The sequence below is a fragment of the Triticum dicoccoides genome, chromosome 4A (assembly GCF_002162155.2).
Source record: "Triticum dicoccoides isolate Atlit2015 ecotype Zavitan chromosome 4A, WEW_v2.0, whole genome shotgun sequence".
Lineage (NCBI taxonomy): Eukaryota > Viridiplantae > Streptophyta > Magnoliopsida > Poales > Poaceae > Triticum > Triticum dicoccoides.
Genome location: NC_041386.1, coordinates 48,235,795 through 48,251,674, shown reverse-complemented (window position 1 = coordinate 48,251,674; position 15,880 = coordinate 48,235,795). Strand labels below are relative to the sequence as shown.

Below are 15,880 nucleotides of genomic sequence, written 5' to 3'. Positions count from 1 at the left end.
TAGATAACTGGATATTGATCATTCCACATAGTGAAAACTTAGTTAAAAGCAACACCATGCTCTATATTGTTTTTTCTACGCGGCATGATGTTGGTTGGTTCCACTACTAACCATCAATAACAGAACGACGGAAGCTCAAGTCCAACACCTGACATAAAAGACATAGTGATAGAATAAGAAGAGAATGTTACAACGCCTAATTAAGGCGAGTATGCACCAACTGATAAACTTCTAACAGGATTGAGAGCCAAGCATGACACAAGCATGCCACGATCACCAACTTCACCATCCCGGATTCATAGCCTTCCGCGCCGTCCACAATCTTCGGGAAGCGCCCCTTATGCAGGATTTCAGCCCCAACATGCAACAATTCATCCATGTCAGATTTATGCATTCTCACCCACTATTTCGGAAAAGGGCAAGCCTGACATATCAATTCACATGGTAACCGAATCCACTTGGTCTCAAAACATATATAGACTGTTTATAATATTTCATATTGTCGAACGCATGGTAGCCACAAGAGGATTTTCTCAATGCTTTTGTTGGATCATGAGATCAAACGAAAGCATTGAGAAAAACAACCAGAAAGATTCACTGTTCCAATTGGCACCGCCCAAGGCCTGGGTCGTGAGGCTGGATTGCTTCGTTTACTGTAGTGTGTTTTAACACTGTTTAGCGTAGTAGCTAGTGTTTGGCCTAGAACTTGGCCCAATCCTGGCTACGTCACTGAAAGCACCCTAGGTATTATATATAAGACACCTAGAAAACAAATGATCAACACTCCTATTGCGTTAGCTGGAACAAACAAAAAATTGGCTTTGATAAGTTTCATCTGGGGACATACGAGGCGACACCATGCATGGCCATCGCTCACCTCATTGCAGCCCAGCTAGTCCCCGCCCTCATCCAAATTTGAAAGTGCCGATGGCTTAACAGAAGGACGTGAGGCCGTCTGTGTACGTAGACCGTCTGTTAAAGAAGCCGCCAACAACAGGAGGAGTTATTATGATGACACGCTCATCATCCATTCCATTCCATTCCTCCTGCCACACGTACTCCTACATGCTGTTCCCGGTGGGCACACCTCACTATAAAGTACACCGCCCTTTCCATCTCGTCATCAAACATCACACGCACGCACACGCACGCGCGCACGTACCGTCACATGACATGCCATTGGGCGCCGGGGACTATGCCATCCTAGTGGAGCAGCAGTAGTACACCCGCTGCTGGGGCCTTTGGAACATCCCCTGCATGCCACTGCCACTGCTGGCCAGTCCATCCACGTATGCCAAAGCGGCAGCTCGCGGCATCAGAATCAGTCGATCGGTCAGCAGTGACTGACCAGTGAGTCAGTTGCTACAGGACATGGTGGGGGTGATGGTGATGCGGGCAGGGCATGGCAGGCCCTGCTCGCTTAATTGCGACCCGAGCAAGCTCGCTTAATTGCGACCCGAGCAAGGCCACAAAAGGTGCAGGGGCAGCACAGGACAAGCGGCCGTTGCAGTCGCAAGCACAGGGGCACAGCCTCGCAGGTGCACTGCACGCATTGGATGGACGGCGGCATCGGTCGACGCACAGACCGTGACCTGTTCGTTGCCCTATCCGGCCGGCAGCGCCCACCGGTGTCGGCTGCCCGCCTGCGAGTCAGCAGCGTTAGGAGGGTCGGGTCGGGTCGGGTCGGGTCAGACTGGCCGGCAGACGTGGCGGTGGTGGCAACGTCACATGCATGCAGGGGCCGAATCAGCCAGCTGCATGGCCAATCACAAGCTTGCTTGCTCCAAGCTTCTTGGACGGATAAGGTAAAGCGACCGAACAAACTTTCCATCCATGGGGAAATCCTTTCTGTGTGCGTGCGTGCGTGCGTGCGTTATATAAATAAATGCAAGCAAAAGTGGGGAGGGTCATTTGATCTGGTCACTCGTGAGCGCGCCCCTTTTGTACTTTGCGTCACTCGCTCACTCACTGAGCTCGAACGTGAGAGTGAGAGAGAGGATCAAGTAATCCCAGCCTTTTGTTGGATGGATGGGAACCTGCTTTCTGGCCTCTCTTTCTCCTCCAGCCTAGAATTAAAACCGAACACACGTCCGGCTGGCTAAGCCTGAGGTTGACTCGAGTTGGCCGGCTCTTTTCAAGCTGACATGGACACCCTGCAACGCAACTGCAAGCGCGACTTTCCTCTTCCCCCCCCATAAACAAGGGCCGGATTCTCGTCCCCCGTACGCGTCCGTGCGTGCGCGCCGCACTTTCCGATGATGACGACGAGCAGGAGCAGGAGCAGGACCAGGACAGACATGGCACCTGGACAACGACACTGCCAGGCAGAGGCAGAGGCAGAGGCAGGTGGACTCGTGGCTGGACCTGATGCGATATCGAGTGGACTAGTAGTATATTTATAAGCAGGAGTAGTATGACAACTTGGTCGCCCTCGAAAAGAACATCGGAAAGGGCCAGGAGAGGAGCCCGACAGATCCCCAAGTGGAGACGACAAGGAACGACATTCTCTTTCTTTCTCACGGGGCATTGATTGATTAGTACTCCTACTCACGCGGCTGGATTGGATTGGATTGACCAGCTCGTGACACGGATCGCACGCCGCTGCTGGCCGCCGCGTCCGGAGTGGCATCATTCTCCCCACGGCCACGGAACAGAATAATGTGTCCCCCCCTGCCGGGCCGGACTGGATGCCGTGCCACGGCCGTCTGTCCATTCGCCTGACGTGGGCGGTCATGTGATCCCAGGAGAAAAGAAACGGAGGAAACCAGCAGCCTGTCGCAAGCAGGAGCCAAAAGGTCCTGTGGTTTTAATTCAGAGAGGCACTGCAGGAGCCACATGGTTGACCAGTGTCCCGCCCGGGAACAGGGACGTGATATCTCATGTGGACGTTCAGTTTCTTTTTCCATCTCCCTCTTTAAATGGAGTGGAATGGAACAGGGCAAGGGCATGCGGCAGACAAAGCTCCTGGATCGTTTCGTTTGTCCGGGGCAGCATGCATGGGCACGTTCAACAGAGCTCTGGGGTCCTCCTCCTGACTCCTCTGCTCTCTTCCTTGCAGCCAATCATGATATATGCTACTGCCAATAATAAGCTGGGCTCCTCCTGTCTACTACTAGCATCGAACCTTGGGCGAGCACTAGTGAATTGCTCCTCCATGGCAATGGCATTTTCTTTAGCTTCGAATTTGTGGCCGGAGAAGAAGAGTGCTGCTGGAAACGGGCGAGGCGGCACCACCCAAAACAAGGCCAGGGAGATTCCCTGTCATATATAACTTCCACGAGAACATGGAGAAACTCGGATACTCGCCCACACTGTGCTTGATTTCTCTCCCACGTCTTCCCAGCAGATCCTGAAATCAGCACTAGAAGCAGAGTCCAGTGTCAGGCTGTTTTCAGCTACTACGTACTCCATGGAACTCCAACCACAGGGGCAAGGCAAGACATTCTGGATTTTCAGGAGCCGGTGGGCTCGTGGCTCAGCCTTGTTACACAAACTGTATTCAAGCTAACAGTAATGCATTTGAGAAGTATTATATATGAGCCCTCTTTCTTAGGGCAGACCACACTGGCTAAATAGCCTAAATCACTTCCGTTAATGAAAAAGAACCCCTGAACATTCCCGAATGGTTCCCACTTAAATTCTATGAATCGAAATCTTCAACGCAATTTGATCTGCATCTCTTCCTCGACAAGCTCAAATATTTCGTCAATTCTGAAAATAAAATCAAGAGATCAATACTATCACACTATCAACAAAACTAGTACTCCCTCCGTTCCAAATTACTCGTCGTGGTTTTAGTTCAATTTGAACTAAAACCACGACGAGTAATTTGGAACGGAGGGAGTATATGATACAGCTTAATTTCGAAATTCAGGTATCCTTATACTAGTTTGTAAAATCCAAAGCTAAAGCAGATGGAGCAATTACCTACTCGTCTTGATGTTCACATTAGCAAGCCAAGAGGTTAAATAAACCTGTAAAATAATAATTGAAAAGACACAACCCTTGTTAGAAAGCATGCTGCAATGAGCACAACACATTTGATCTAATCCAAAGATGGTGCTCTCATCCTTTATTTACAATGAGCCAACACAATGCTATGTCTACCAAACAAACAATTAAAGATCTAAACATCAGGACAGAGACAGTTGATTTCTAAGGGAATAAATGCAAAGCTATTGCAAAAATTGGATCAACACCTGTAAAACCTCATGGGATGGGGTATGTCCAGGTCGCCGTGCCTGTAAGACATCAGCCTTCCAATTCTCAGGTAGTGGGAAGCTGTCTCCAGACCCCAGGCCAATCCTCTGAAATTCGTTGAATTCCCCGTCATATAACTCATCTGACCATTCTAATGAAGGATCTGCACCTTCTTTTAAGTTAATTGACAGGAGGTCCAAGACAATCAGTCTCTACATTAAAAATGATTTCCACTGTCAGGATTTTTCCAAAAGTTCAGGAGAAACAGGGATGTAAAAAAATGCGATTTCTAAGTGCACAAGCTAAAACATAGCAGAATTGTGTGATGGCATACCTTCAATCGTAGCTCTGAAACAAACATCTCAACAAGCTCTTTGGCGAGGTTTTCTGAGATCAAGTCACGAATAACAACAAATCAATATATTAGCCGTATCTTGCTGGATCAGAAAGATCTGATCTTGAGTAGCTATTTTAGAAAGAAATTACGGACAAATCACTTTGGATATAAGAAACCAGATATTTATTCAGTCAACTTGATCTAATGTGGCAGTGCTACACTGAATAACTTGCAAATTATTTACTAACTATATAAAATTCACTTGATTTTCTGACTAAGTTGGAGCTATTTCCCAAACTACACAAAATTGATTCCAAGAATGCATTTCTGTCATGCCAAACACAAATGAAAAGAAAGTTCATCTGTCTATCCGAATCCTAGTACGTCTTTCAGAATAAAAATTTCTGAATCTCTTAAAAGCAAGTAATGTCACGTGGGAAGGGGAAATAAAGATTACGGAACTTAATCCAGTTTTGCATAAAAAAATGCGAGTAACCCACCAAATTCTAACATGGAGATCCATCTGTATACTGGAGCTCCTCCACCATCCCCTAAATCATTCAAATCATCCTGCCGATCAGTAAATCGGACTAGTGGGCTACCAGAAGATACTTTGGAGAAACACCGCATGGCATGAGAAGCTTTAACCAAGTCGGACATGGCACAGACCTATTACCAGGAAGTAGGAAGAGCACCAAAAGTCAAACAACCATTAATGGCTTACAGGGTCCCGGCTAAAATGACATGAACAAGCATGGGCTTTGTATGAAGCATTACCATCTCCTTGTAGGCTGATAGAAGCATCTCGCGGCATTGCACCTGAACCAAGCAAGGGACATGAAAATGAGGGGATGAACAAGAAAATTAAACCATGCTGCTGAGGAGGATTGGCTGAGTTCCTGGCGACAGCGTAGCTACCTCCTTGTGGGTCAATTTGGCGCTCGCCCTGTCGCGGATCCTGGGCATGTCCTTGAGCACCCCCAAATCCATCCCTGGCATGTAACTGACAAAATGACAAGCACAAGGCGCAGTCAGTAACTAGTTAATAAAATCTCAAAAACTCAAGCGTCGCCGAAACACAGAGCCAGAGAGGGGGCAACCTGCGGGAGAGGTAGGCGTTGACGAGCGTGGCGGCATGGGAGCGGCCGCTGGCGGCGGCGTCCAGCCACCGGGTCTTGGCGGCAAGCAGGCGCGACCACTGGTTGCGCAGGTTGCGCTGCGCCGCTGGGCGCCACTGGCGCAGAGATAAGGGAGATGGGGTTGGGGATGGGGAAGAGGGGTCGGCAGGGCGGCGAACAGGGGTGGCTGCACAGTCCTCCATTGTTTTGCCTAATGGAGTAAAGGACTTCTCAGGTCCTAAACTATTCTGAGGCAGTGGCTGAGCTAGAAACAAATAATCCAGTGGGCCACCTACAAAAAAAACCGACATAACACAGTAATAAGAAATTGACCAGAAGAGCAATATGAATAGCTTAATCAAGTCTCACAACATTAGAGTTAACTAAAAATGTTTGAAATTTCCAAATATTACAACACAACTAGGGCTGGACAGAAAGCTCAGGGCTCGAAGATACAACAAGCCAGGCCCAAGCCTCCGGCCAAGCTCGTGAAGCACGCAAGCTGGTCAAGGCTCGGTGCAAGAAACATATGACATGACCTTTGCTAAAGAACTAGCAATACATTACCATATACTACAAGATAATATAGGCATGCACTGATCAACAATTCACAAATCGAAAGAAGAAAGTCCAGCAAGGTCCAACATCAACGATACCATTCACATATGCATTTGGTCCATCAAATTGTCTCAAGTCTCTCTCAACAAGGACGATTCAGAAGGACCATTACTGTATTGTCTTCTCCTAATTCTCATTCTTTGTATTATCTTTCCATCCATTTCTTGTATCGGGTCAGTAAATCTCAATGAATGTGATTTACTCTGCATCTCAGTTTTTGCAGGTCAAAATCAAACCTGTGTGCTAGCCAATAATCAAATTTTGCTATCCTACTAAATTAATCACATAAGTCAAGTCTCGTACATTGTCACATAAACAATAAAGGGGCCCTAACGACCAGGGTGGTCCAACCTTTTCTTTTGACAACGAATATGACATGCCAACGTTCTAATTAATTTACCAATAGCAGATAGAAATAGATCAATATGGTCTTACAGACATACTCCCTCCGTCCGGAAATACTTGTCATAGAAATGGATGTATCTAGACATATTTTAGTTCTGGATACATTTACTTTTATCCATTTGTGGACAAGTAATTCCGGACGGAGGGAGTACTAAAATTCTCAATTGCCTAAGAGAAGCCTACATAATACATACCTTGAGAAGTTCAAGAAAGACTGTGTGGCATTGTTAATTTGTAAAGAGTGGCATTGTTAGAGTAACATGTTAGAGTGGCAAACAATCAGACAAGTCATTAATTTGTCAATAATCAGGTGTTCATGTACTGGGTAGCAAAATTATGTGTATGTATTCACAGGACTGTGTGTGCATGTACTGGATAGCAAGTCCTGTTGTTCAGTTAACGCAACAATAGACTTGACTCTTCCACCTGATTGATGCAATAGACAGCAAAGAGCAAACCCTAAATCAGAAATTGGGGAATGGGCAGTGCCACAGTGGACAACTTACCTTCAGTCCTCAAATCGAGCTCAAGGCTTACTGCCGGCCGAGTGCCGGAATCGGTGGAGGGCGGACTGGGCGGCCGGCGCCGGCTTGCAGGGGCGCTAGGGAAGCGCAGTAGCGCCGAGCGCTGGGCGGGCGGGGCGGGCAGGGGCTGTTCCTGGGCGTCTAGCGATGACGAGGCAGACAGCGACGGCTGACGGCGTCCGGCGAGACAGCCAGCGAGATCGGGAGCCGAGCCGCCGAGGTCGGGGACGCGCAGGGGCTCGGCGCGTCTGTCCCAGTGTCCCCTAGGTGCGTTTTCCCCCCTTGAGAACAGGTTTTTTTTTTTGAGACAATCTTGAGAATCAGGTGCATTGTTTGTTGGGCTAGACGGGTCGGGGCGAGTTTTGTTGGGCTTTTCTTTCTTAGTCCCATCTGTAATTTCCTGTCGTATATGGCCGGTCTAAAATCCCACAGCCCACCCTGTCGACCTTGCAGATCCACTTGCAAATGTGTCACTACGGTTGAAGCTTTAGCCTGCCGAGAGGCCATGGCCCTGCCATCTGACCTGTTACAAACAAGCACCATTGTTGCATCAAACTGTAAAGGTGTCGTGTCAAACATAAAGGATGGGACGGGCAAAAAACATGGTCATATCATCCGGGAGATAAAGATTATGGCATAGGAATTCCAAGAATGCTCTCTCCTTTTTGAAGGAAGAGCATCGAATTTGGAGGCACATAGCATCACTAAACATGCGCTTAGTTTATCTGAAAGACGTTATTTATGGCTTTTGCAACTTTCTATCAATTGTATTCCTCTAAACATTATTGAGCAATAAAAAGTAAGCGTGTGTTAGCCTAGAAAACCTTGCGAATGTCACTTCCCCTTCTCTGGATCGGTATATGGCGCATTGCATAGATGTCATTTGTCATAACCTAAGAGTTTTTCTTTCACGATTTGTTTTTCCAAAATATTTCATCTTTTGAATCGCACATTCAAATGCCGAACCGTTTTTAGCGTTTGATTTCTCGTGTCGAGGTCTTCAAAATTAGATCTCATGTTAATAGATTTCAACGTACTTTTTTTAACAAAAAAACAAAAATATAAAACAAATACATAAAACAAAAAACAATTGGTTTGCGCAAAAAAGAACGAATGCAAAAAACGAAAGAAAAAACTAGAGCCGAAAGTACAATTGCGATTTTCCATTTTTTTTAGAAGCACGGGCTGTGTTTTCCCCTTTTTGGATAAGTTCTCGCGGAAGCAAATCTATGCTCCCACGCAAAGCAAATTTGTGCTTTTTGTGGGAACACTTTTTTTCCCCGAGAAGCTCAGAGAAGCAAATATGTGCTTCCTATGGAAGCACACTATTTTTTCTGAAAAACTCAGAACAGATCCGTGCTTCTACGATAAGCAAATATGTGCTTCTCATGAAAGCATATTTTTTTTTCCAGCAGAACAACTATGATTTCACGCAAAGCAAATATGCACTTCTTGTGGAAGCACATGTAAAATTAGTCATCCATGCAATTTTTAGCTTGAAAATTAGGAATGTAGGCAATATCCACAAAAGAAAGGTCAAATTCCAATACACTTTATATGATTAGTCATCCATGCAATTTTGACAACAAACTAAAAGAAACTATAGAAATTGAAAAGAGCTTCAAAATTGCATGGGAGCCTTTTATGTGCACTACTTTGTGGGAAAAAATTGATAAACTAGCAATACCACAAATAAAAAGTAAAATTTCCTTTTCTAGTGCCCAAGATGACTTTTTTGTCAACAAGAGCCAGAAATAAGATTATAAATTGTGCCATTTCAGTTTTCACCTAAAGCAGATCGCATGGGATTCCAGCTGCCAAATTTTCATGAATTTCAGTTTTTTTGTATATATCATTGATTTATTGAATTCCTAGCAATTTACATCAAGTAATTCAAATTTGAACTACAAGTGTGCTCTAGTTTTGGTCCTATAAATTCTGGAAAATAATTTTTAGCTTGCACATTACGAATGTTGGCAGTAGCCACAAAGAAAGGTCAAATTCCAAACCACTTTATATGATTAGTCATCCATGCAATGTTGATAACAATCTGAAAGAAATGATAGAAAATGAAAAAGCCTCAGAAAATTGAAATCCTGTTGCATGGGAGCCTTTTATGTGCACTAGCTTGTGGGAAAAAATGATAAATTATTAATACCACAATAATAATTTATTTTTCCTTTTCTAGTGCCCAAGGTGACTTTATTTGTGAAGCAAGTGCGAGAAATAAGATTATAAATTCCGCCCTTTCAATTTTCACCTATAGTAGACCACATGGAATTCCATCTGAGAGTATTTTTGTCTATATTTCATTAATTTATTGAATGTCTAGTGATTTACAACGAGTAATTCAAATTTGAACTACAAGTGTGCTCTAGTTTTGGTCCTATAAATTTCGAAAAATAATTTTTAGCTTGCACATTAGGAATGTTGGCAGTAGCCACAAAGAAATGTCAAATTCCAAACCACTTTATATTATTAGTCATCCATGTAATTTTGACAATAATCTGAAGAAATTATAGAAAATGAAAAAGCCTCAAAAAGTTGAAATCCTTTTGCATGGGAGCCTTTTAGGTGCACTAGCTTGTGGGGGGAAATGATAAACTGTCAATACCACAACAATAATTTATTTTTCCTTTTTCGAGTGCCCAAGATGACTTTATTTGTTAAGCAAGTGCGAGAAATAAGATTATAAATTTTGCCCTTTTAGTTTTCACCTAAAGTAGACTACACAGAATTCTAACTGCCCAATTTTAATGAATTTGGGAGTTTTTTTGTCTATATTTCCTTGATCTATTGAATTTTCTAGTGATTTACATCGAGTAATTCAAATTTGAACTACAAGTGTGCTCTAGTTTGGTCATATAGAAGGAAATATGCCCTAGAGGCAATAATAAAGTTGTTATTTATATTTCCTTATATCATGATAAATGTTTATTATTCATGCTAGAATTGTATTAACCGGAAACTTAGTATATGTGTGAATACATAGACAAACAGAGTGTCACTAGTATGCCTTTACTTGACTAGCTCATTGATCAAAGATGGTTAAGTTTCCTATCCATAGACAAAGAGTTGTCATTTGATAAACGGGATCACATCATTAGAGAATGATATGGTTGACTTGACCCATCCGTTAGCTTAACACGATGATCATTTAGTTTACTGCTATTGCTTTCTCCATAACTTATACATGTTCCTCTGACTATGAGATCATGCAACTTTCGAATACCGGAGGAACACTTAGTGTGCTATAAAACGTCACAACGTAACTGGGTGACTATAAAGATGCTCTACAGGTGTCTCCGATGGTGTTTGTTGAGTTGGCATTGATTGAGATTAGGATTTGTCACTCCGAGTATCGGAGAGGTATCTTTGGGCCCTCTCGATAATGTACATCACTATAAGCCTTGCAAGCAATGTAACTAATGATTTAGTTACAGGATGTAGCATTACGGAACGAGTAAAGGGACTTGGCAGTAACGATATTGAACTAGGTATGATGATACCGACAATCGAATCTCGAGCAAGTAACATACCGATGACAAAGGGAACAACGTATGTTGTTATGCGGTTTGACCGATAAAGATCTTCATAGAATATGTAGGAACCAATATGAGCATCCAGGTTCCGCTATTGGCTATCGACCGGAGATGAGTCTCGGTCATGTCTACATAGTTCTCGAACCCGTAGGGTCCGCACGCTTAACGTTCGGTGACGATCGGTATTATGAGTTTATGTGTTTTGATGTACCGAATGTAGTTCGGAGTCCCGGATATGATCACGGACATGACGAGGAGTCTCGAAATGGTCGAGACATAAAGATCGATATATTGGATGACTATGTTTGGACATCGGAATGGTTCCGGGTGAGTTCGGGCATTTACCGGAGTACCGGGAGGTTGCCGGAACCCCCCGGGGAGTGTATGGGCCTTATTGGGCCTTAGTGGGAGAGAGGAGGAGGCGGCTGAAAGGATCGATATGGTTGACTAGAGGGGGGGTGAATAGGCAACTAACAATTTTTAACTTTTCTTTAGCAAATTAAACTTTGCATCAAAGTAGGTTGTCTAGACATGCAACTAAGTGAGCAACCTATATGATGCAACAACAACAAGCACACAAGCAAGGAAGGGAGACAACACAAATAAGCTTGCACAAGTAACAGTACGAGATAACTAAGAGTGGAGCCGGTGGAGACGAGGATGTGTTACTGAAGTTCCTTCCTTTTGAGGGGAAGTACGTCTCCGTTGGAGTGGTGTGGAGGCACAATGCTCCCCAAGAAGCCACTAGGGCCACCGTATTCTCCTCACGCCCTCACACAATGCGAGAAGCCGTGATTCCACTATTGATGCCCTTGGAGGCGGCGACCGGACCTTCACAAACAAGGTTGGGGCAATCTCCCCAACTTAATTGGAGGCTCCCAACAACACCACAAAGCTTCACCACAATGGAATATGGCTCCGCGGTGACCTCAACCATCTAGGGTGCTCAAACACCCAGGAGTAACAAGATCCGCAAGGGATTAGTGGGGGGAATCGAATTTCTCTTGGTGGAAGTGTAGATCGAGGCCTTCTCAACCAATCCCTAGAAAATCAACAAGTTTGATTGGCTAGGGAGAGAGATCGGGCGAAAATGGAGCTTGGAGCAACAATGGAGCTTAGGGTTGGAAGAGGTAGTCAACACGGAGAAGAAGACACCCCTTATATAGTGGAGAGAGAAATCCAACCGTTATCCACTTAACCAGCCCGCGATAAGCAGTACTACCGCGCCTGCCAAGCGGTACTACCGCAAGGCCTTACGGTACTACCGCACACCCTTGCGGTACTACCGCAAGGCAGGGTTGGACCAGCCTGGGAAGGCCGTGGACATAAAAACGTCCGTGGCTAGTTCCGCTGAATACCAAATAGTGCAAAAAGTCCGACACGGTACTACCGCTGAAGGCAGGTGGTACTACCGCGCGGGGAGCGGATGTAAAAAATTACATCCGCTCCTACTTCCGCTACTGGTGTTGTGCCGGACCAAGGCTCACGGTACTACGGTTCCCAAGGAGCGGTACTACCGTGACCACCTGCGGTACTACCGCAAAGGCATGCGATACTACCGCAGTGGCCTGCGGTACTATCGCTCCGAAGAGCAGTACTACCGCAAGCCTCAGAACAACAACAGATAGGAAGACTTCTTTTTGCACAAACAGGAAGAAACGAAGGATGCTCCAAGGTGCTAAAGGAAAGGCGGCGCAAAGGGGAGTAAACGTGTATGTGACGATTCCACCCAAATCTTTCCAAAGCGGACCCCTTCTTAATAGTATGGCTTTCCTACGACTCAAATCCAGCAAAAAAGGAACATAGAAAAACGACGTCTTCAATAATCTTCGAGGGGCTCCTAACCGTCTCGTGCCTAGTCATGAAATATCTGAAATACTCGAGACACACGATTAGTCCGCAAATGCATTTTCATCAATCACCAAAACACCTTAGGGATAAATATGCCCTTACAATCTCCCCCTTTTTGGTGGATTGATGACAATACGGGATTTGCACAAGGGAGAAAGAATAGAACATGAGCAAACCATACATTTCTAAAATATAGACGCCCCCTAGATGTGTGCTAGTTAGATGAGTGCTTTGGACTGCACAACACATATACTAGGATCAACACTCCCCCTATATTTTATAGACATGGCATATCTTGCAATAATAATGCTAACACTAAGCATGATAGTAGATAAGAGCATGAACTAAGTAGCACAATATATCATAAGCTCAGTAAGGTGCGATAGATAGAGTGCATATGTCTTACACCATATGATAGATAAGTCTCACACGCTCAAATAAACTCAAACCAAACCAAAGCAAACACGGTTCAACAAACCAAACACAAGCGAAGAAAACACGACACGACACGGCAAATCCCTACACTCTCCCCCCCTTTGGCATCGAGACGCCAAAAAGGCAGAGAGGACACCTACAACACAAGTGGTGGCTCAAGCAGAGTAGTCGCTCGCACGCTCCTCGTCAGACTCGGCCGCGGGAATGTGCTCCTCCTCAGAATCAGTCCACCTGTAGCCTTGTTTTGCCATCCATTCAGCCTCTGGAGTGATGTGCTCCTCAGAGTCGCCAGAAACATCCTCTCCAAACACCCTCATGATCTTCTTGTCGCGGCGGCGACTCTCCTTGGAGGCCACGTGAGTCCGATACTGCCCCTTGGCCTGCATGCAGAACAAGGCCTTCATCTTGGCCTTCAGCTTCTTCGCCCATGAGGGCTTAGTGGAGGGAGGTGCATATCCCGTAGAGCTGTCCTCATCTTGGCCTTAGCAGCCTTAGCCTCTGCACGAGTAGTAGTGTTAGCCCACTGGGGCTTGATGCGGAGTCTGATGGAGTCATGACGGATCCAGTCAGGGGCCAGAAACTCCTCATTGTGATAGATCTTCTCCCAAGTCTTCGATATCAGGAGGAACAGATAAGGACCATAGATGGGTACTTTGCGGGTGAATACCGCAAACCGAAGCTCACACCGCATGATATGTGAGACATCAAGTGGTTGAGTTTGAGAAACTCGGGCCTCCTCACAAATGAGCAACATGTCCACAAGAAAGGCATGCACCTTGTCCTTGTCCCCAATGCGAGGAAAGAGGGAGTGGGGGAAGATCCGGTGCATGATGTCAAGAAATGAGTTGAGCACCCACGTCGACTTGCCACTGGCTAGTTTCTTCTCAACACAGAACGGCATAAGCTTGTCCTTGTTAGCTGACTCGGCGTTGGCATGAGGGCGAACACCAACCGGCGTGTGGAGCCCCTCATCAGGCACTCTGAGCAAATCCATGAACTCCTTCCAAGTAGCAGTCAACTGACGTCCATTGGTCATCCAGGTCATCCTCCGATCCTTCCTAGAGTGGAAGTGGACCGAGGCAAAGAACTGGGCCACCAGCTCGGGGTCATAGTCCAGATGAAAAGAGATCACATCCTCAATGGCAAACTGCTCCACAAGGTCCAAGGCCTCACCAAAGTAGTGGCGATGCTTCTCCTCCCTCATGTGATGCATGTCGATCCAGTGCACATCCACATACATATTCTGCTTGGCCTTGATCGCATCCAAGTAAATGAGATTCTGCTGCTTGGTCCAAAACAGTTCATTCCCTCCGAAGTTGGGACGAGGATGCCCATAGGGGTTGATCTTCCTGAGAGAGACAAACTCAGCAAGAGGTATCTCATCCATGTCCCTTGCTGGTTCCTTGACCTTGCTAGCAGTGGTCTTGACATTGCGCTTGGGGGCATTGGAGCCCTTTGGAACATCCTCTTGGTTGTGCAGATGCTTGGAACCCGTGTCTCGGCTGGGATTGGAACGATGAGCAGGGACACCGGAGCCACCACCTGAGACACACACACAACACAAACATACACGAGAAGCGAGACGGGTCAAAACAAGGACCACAACAAAACACAAGAAACCAGTAGAAAATGCATATGGTAATTGCCATGAAGAAGGTTTGACAGTAGCGGTAGTATGGCCTGGTCGCGCGGTACTAAAAAATTAGTGCCGCTCCTAGTCGCGGTAGTACAGTGCGGTGGCACGGTATTACCGGGGCTCGAAGCGGCAGTAGAGCTTTAGTACCGCGGCCCGTGCGGTAGTACCGCGCCTGAGGAGCGGTAGTACCGCACCTGAGGAGCAGTAGTACCGCACCTGCTAGGCGGCAGTACCGCACGGCATCAGATCCGAATAGATGAATCTGAGAACAACCGCGACAACGAGGCGGTACTACGGTTGATCAAATCTACCACGGGACAACATATCAAGTACACTTTCTACGCATCACTACTCTCCTACATCCTACTCTTGCAAAGATTTGGCCTAAAATCTCAAGAATCAACATGCATCTCCCCAAAATCTAGAAGCGAAAGCACGAACAAAAGAGAGAGGGATTTGGGGAGAGACCTTGATCTATGGCAAGAGGAAGTGGTGGGGCACGATCCCACCGGTCGGAATCCGAGGAGAGCAGCCGGGGACAGAGATCCGGCGAGGCTCGCCGGCGCCGTTCTTGAGCAGGAGAGAGAGAGGCAGTGGAGAGAGAGAAAGACGAATGGGTATGGGGGAGTTGGAACTCCCCCTGCCCGGGTCTTAACCCCACGAGCCCTCGGTAGCGCGGTAGTACCGCTCGGGCAGAAGTGCCGCACCAAAGCGGTAGTACCGCTCCCCCAGGCGGCAGTAAAAAATTACTGCCGCTCTAGGCGCGGAAGTACCGCGCACTCCACAAGCGGTAGTACCGTGGCAGACCGCGGTAGTACCGTGGCAGACCGCGGTAGTACCGTGAGCTCAAAACGATGCAAGTTTCAAACACAAAGAAAGGGGCTACGAGAGAAAAAAAAACGACAAGCGAACAAGACAACACAAGAACATGCTCAGCACGAAGAAAGAAAGAGAGAAAGGCAAGAGACAACAAGGACCAACCACGAGAACCTCTCCAAGGAGAGGGCGGTGGCCGGAGCCACCTATGTTTGAGTCAATTGGTATGGCACCGCGAAGAATTATCCTTGGGCCCATGACCAAAACTCGTCTTTGAAGCACAAGTGCCATAAAAAATGGCTAATGTGAAAGAGTCGATCAATTTATGCATAATGGGGGGAGGGAGAGTTCATTGAGAGAACAACACTCCCCCTATGTCCATGCCTACACCTAAACAA

The 15,880-nt window shown here is 46.2% G+C and overlaps 1 protein-coding gene across 3 annotated transcripts; it reads right to left on the bottom strand.

Annotated features, from left to right (window-relative positions):
• Positions 1 to 2,821: 2,821 nt before the first annotated feature.
• On the bottom strand, positions 2,822 to 7,474 carry LOC119284912. Of its 3 annotated transcripts, none has more exons than XM_037564094.1 (9): positions 7,185 to 7,474; positions 5,638 to 5,947; positions 5,456 to 5,540; positions 5,315 to 5,356; positions 5,038 to 5,206; positions 4,535 to 4,587; positions 4,200 to 4,307; positions 3,928 to 3,974; positions 2,822 to 3,361 (listed from the first exon to the last, which is right to left on the bottom strand). In XM_037564094.1, exons 2-9 carry the CDS (start codon positions 5,856 to 5,858, stop codon positions 3,262 to 3,264), a joined length of 825 nt encoding a protein of 274 aa, XP_037419991.1. In that variant the 5' UTR covers positions 5,859 to 5,947; positions 7,185 to 7,474; the 3' UTR covers positions 2,822 to 3,261. The 3 variants fall into 3 exon arrangements, with proteins under 3 accessions (XP_037419991.1, XP_037419990.1, XP_037419989.1); XM_037564093.1 differs by having other exon boundaries at positions 2,827 to 3,361; positions 4,200 to 4,412; positions 7,185 to 7,470; XM_037564092.1 differs by lacking the exons at positions 2,822 to 3,361; positions 7,185 to 7,474 and adding an exon at positions 3,428 to 3,711 and having other exon boundaries at positions 4,200 to 4,412; positions 5,638 to 5,966.
• Positions 7,475 to 15,880: the final 8,406 nt, after the last annotated feature.

What these genes read in the sequence shown, in the direction of transcription:
- LOC119284912 (XM_037564092.1), bottom strand. Translation starts at nt 5,966, where the DNA reads ATGTCGGTTTTTTTTGTAGGTGGCCCACTGGATTATTTGTTTCTAGCT. An exon ending in AACGCCTACCTCTCCCGCAG is followed by an intron (nt 5,541 to 5,637) that starts GTTGCCCCCTCT and finishes TCATTTTGTCAG; the next exon opens with TTACATGCCAGGGATGGATT. An exon ending in TATCAGCCTACAAGGAGATG is followed by an intron (nt 5,207 to 5,314) that starts GTAATGCTTCAT and finishes TCCTGGTAATAG; the next exon opens with GTCTGTGCCATGTCCGACTT.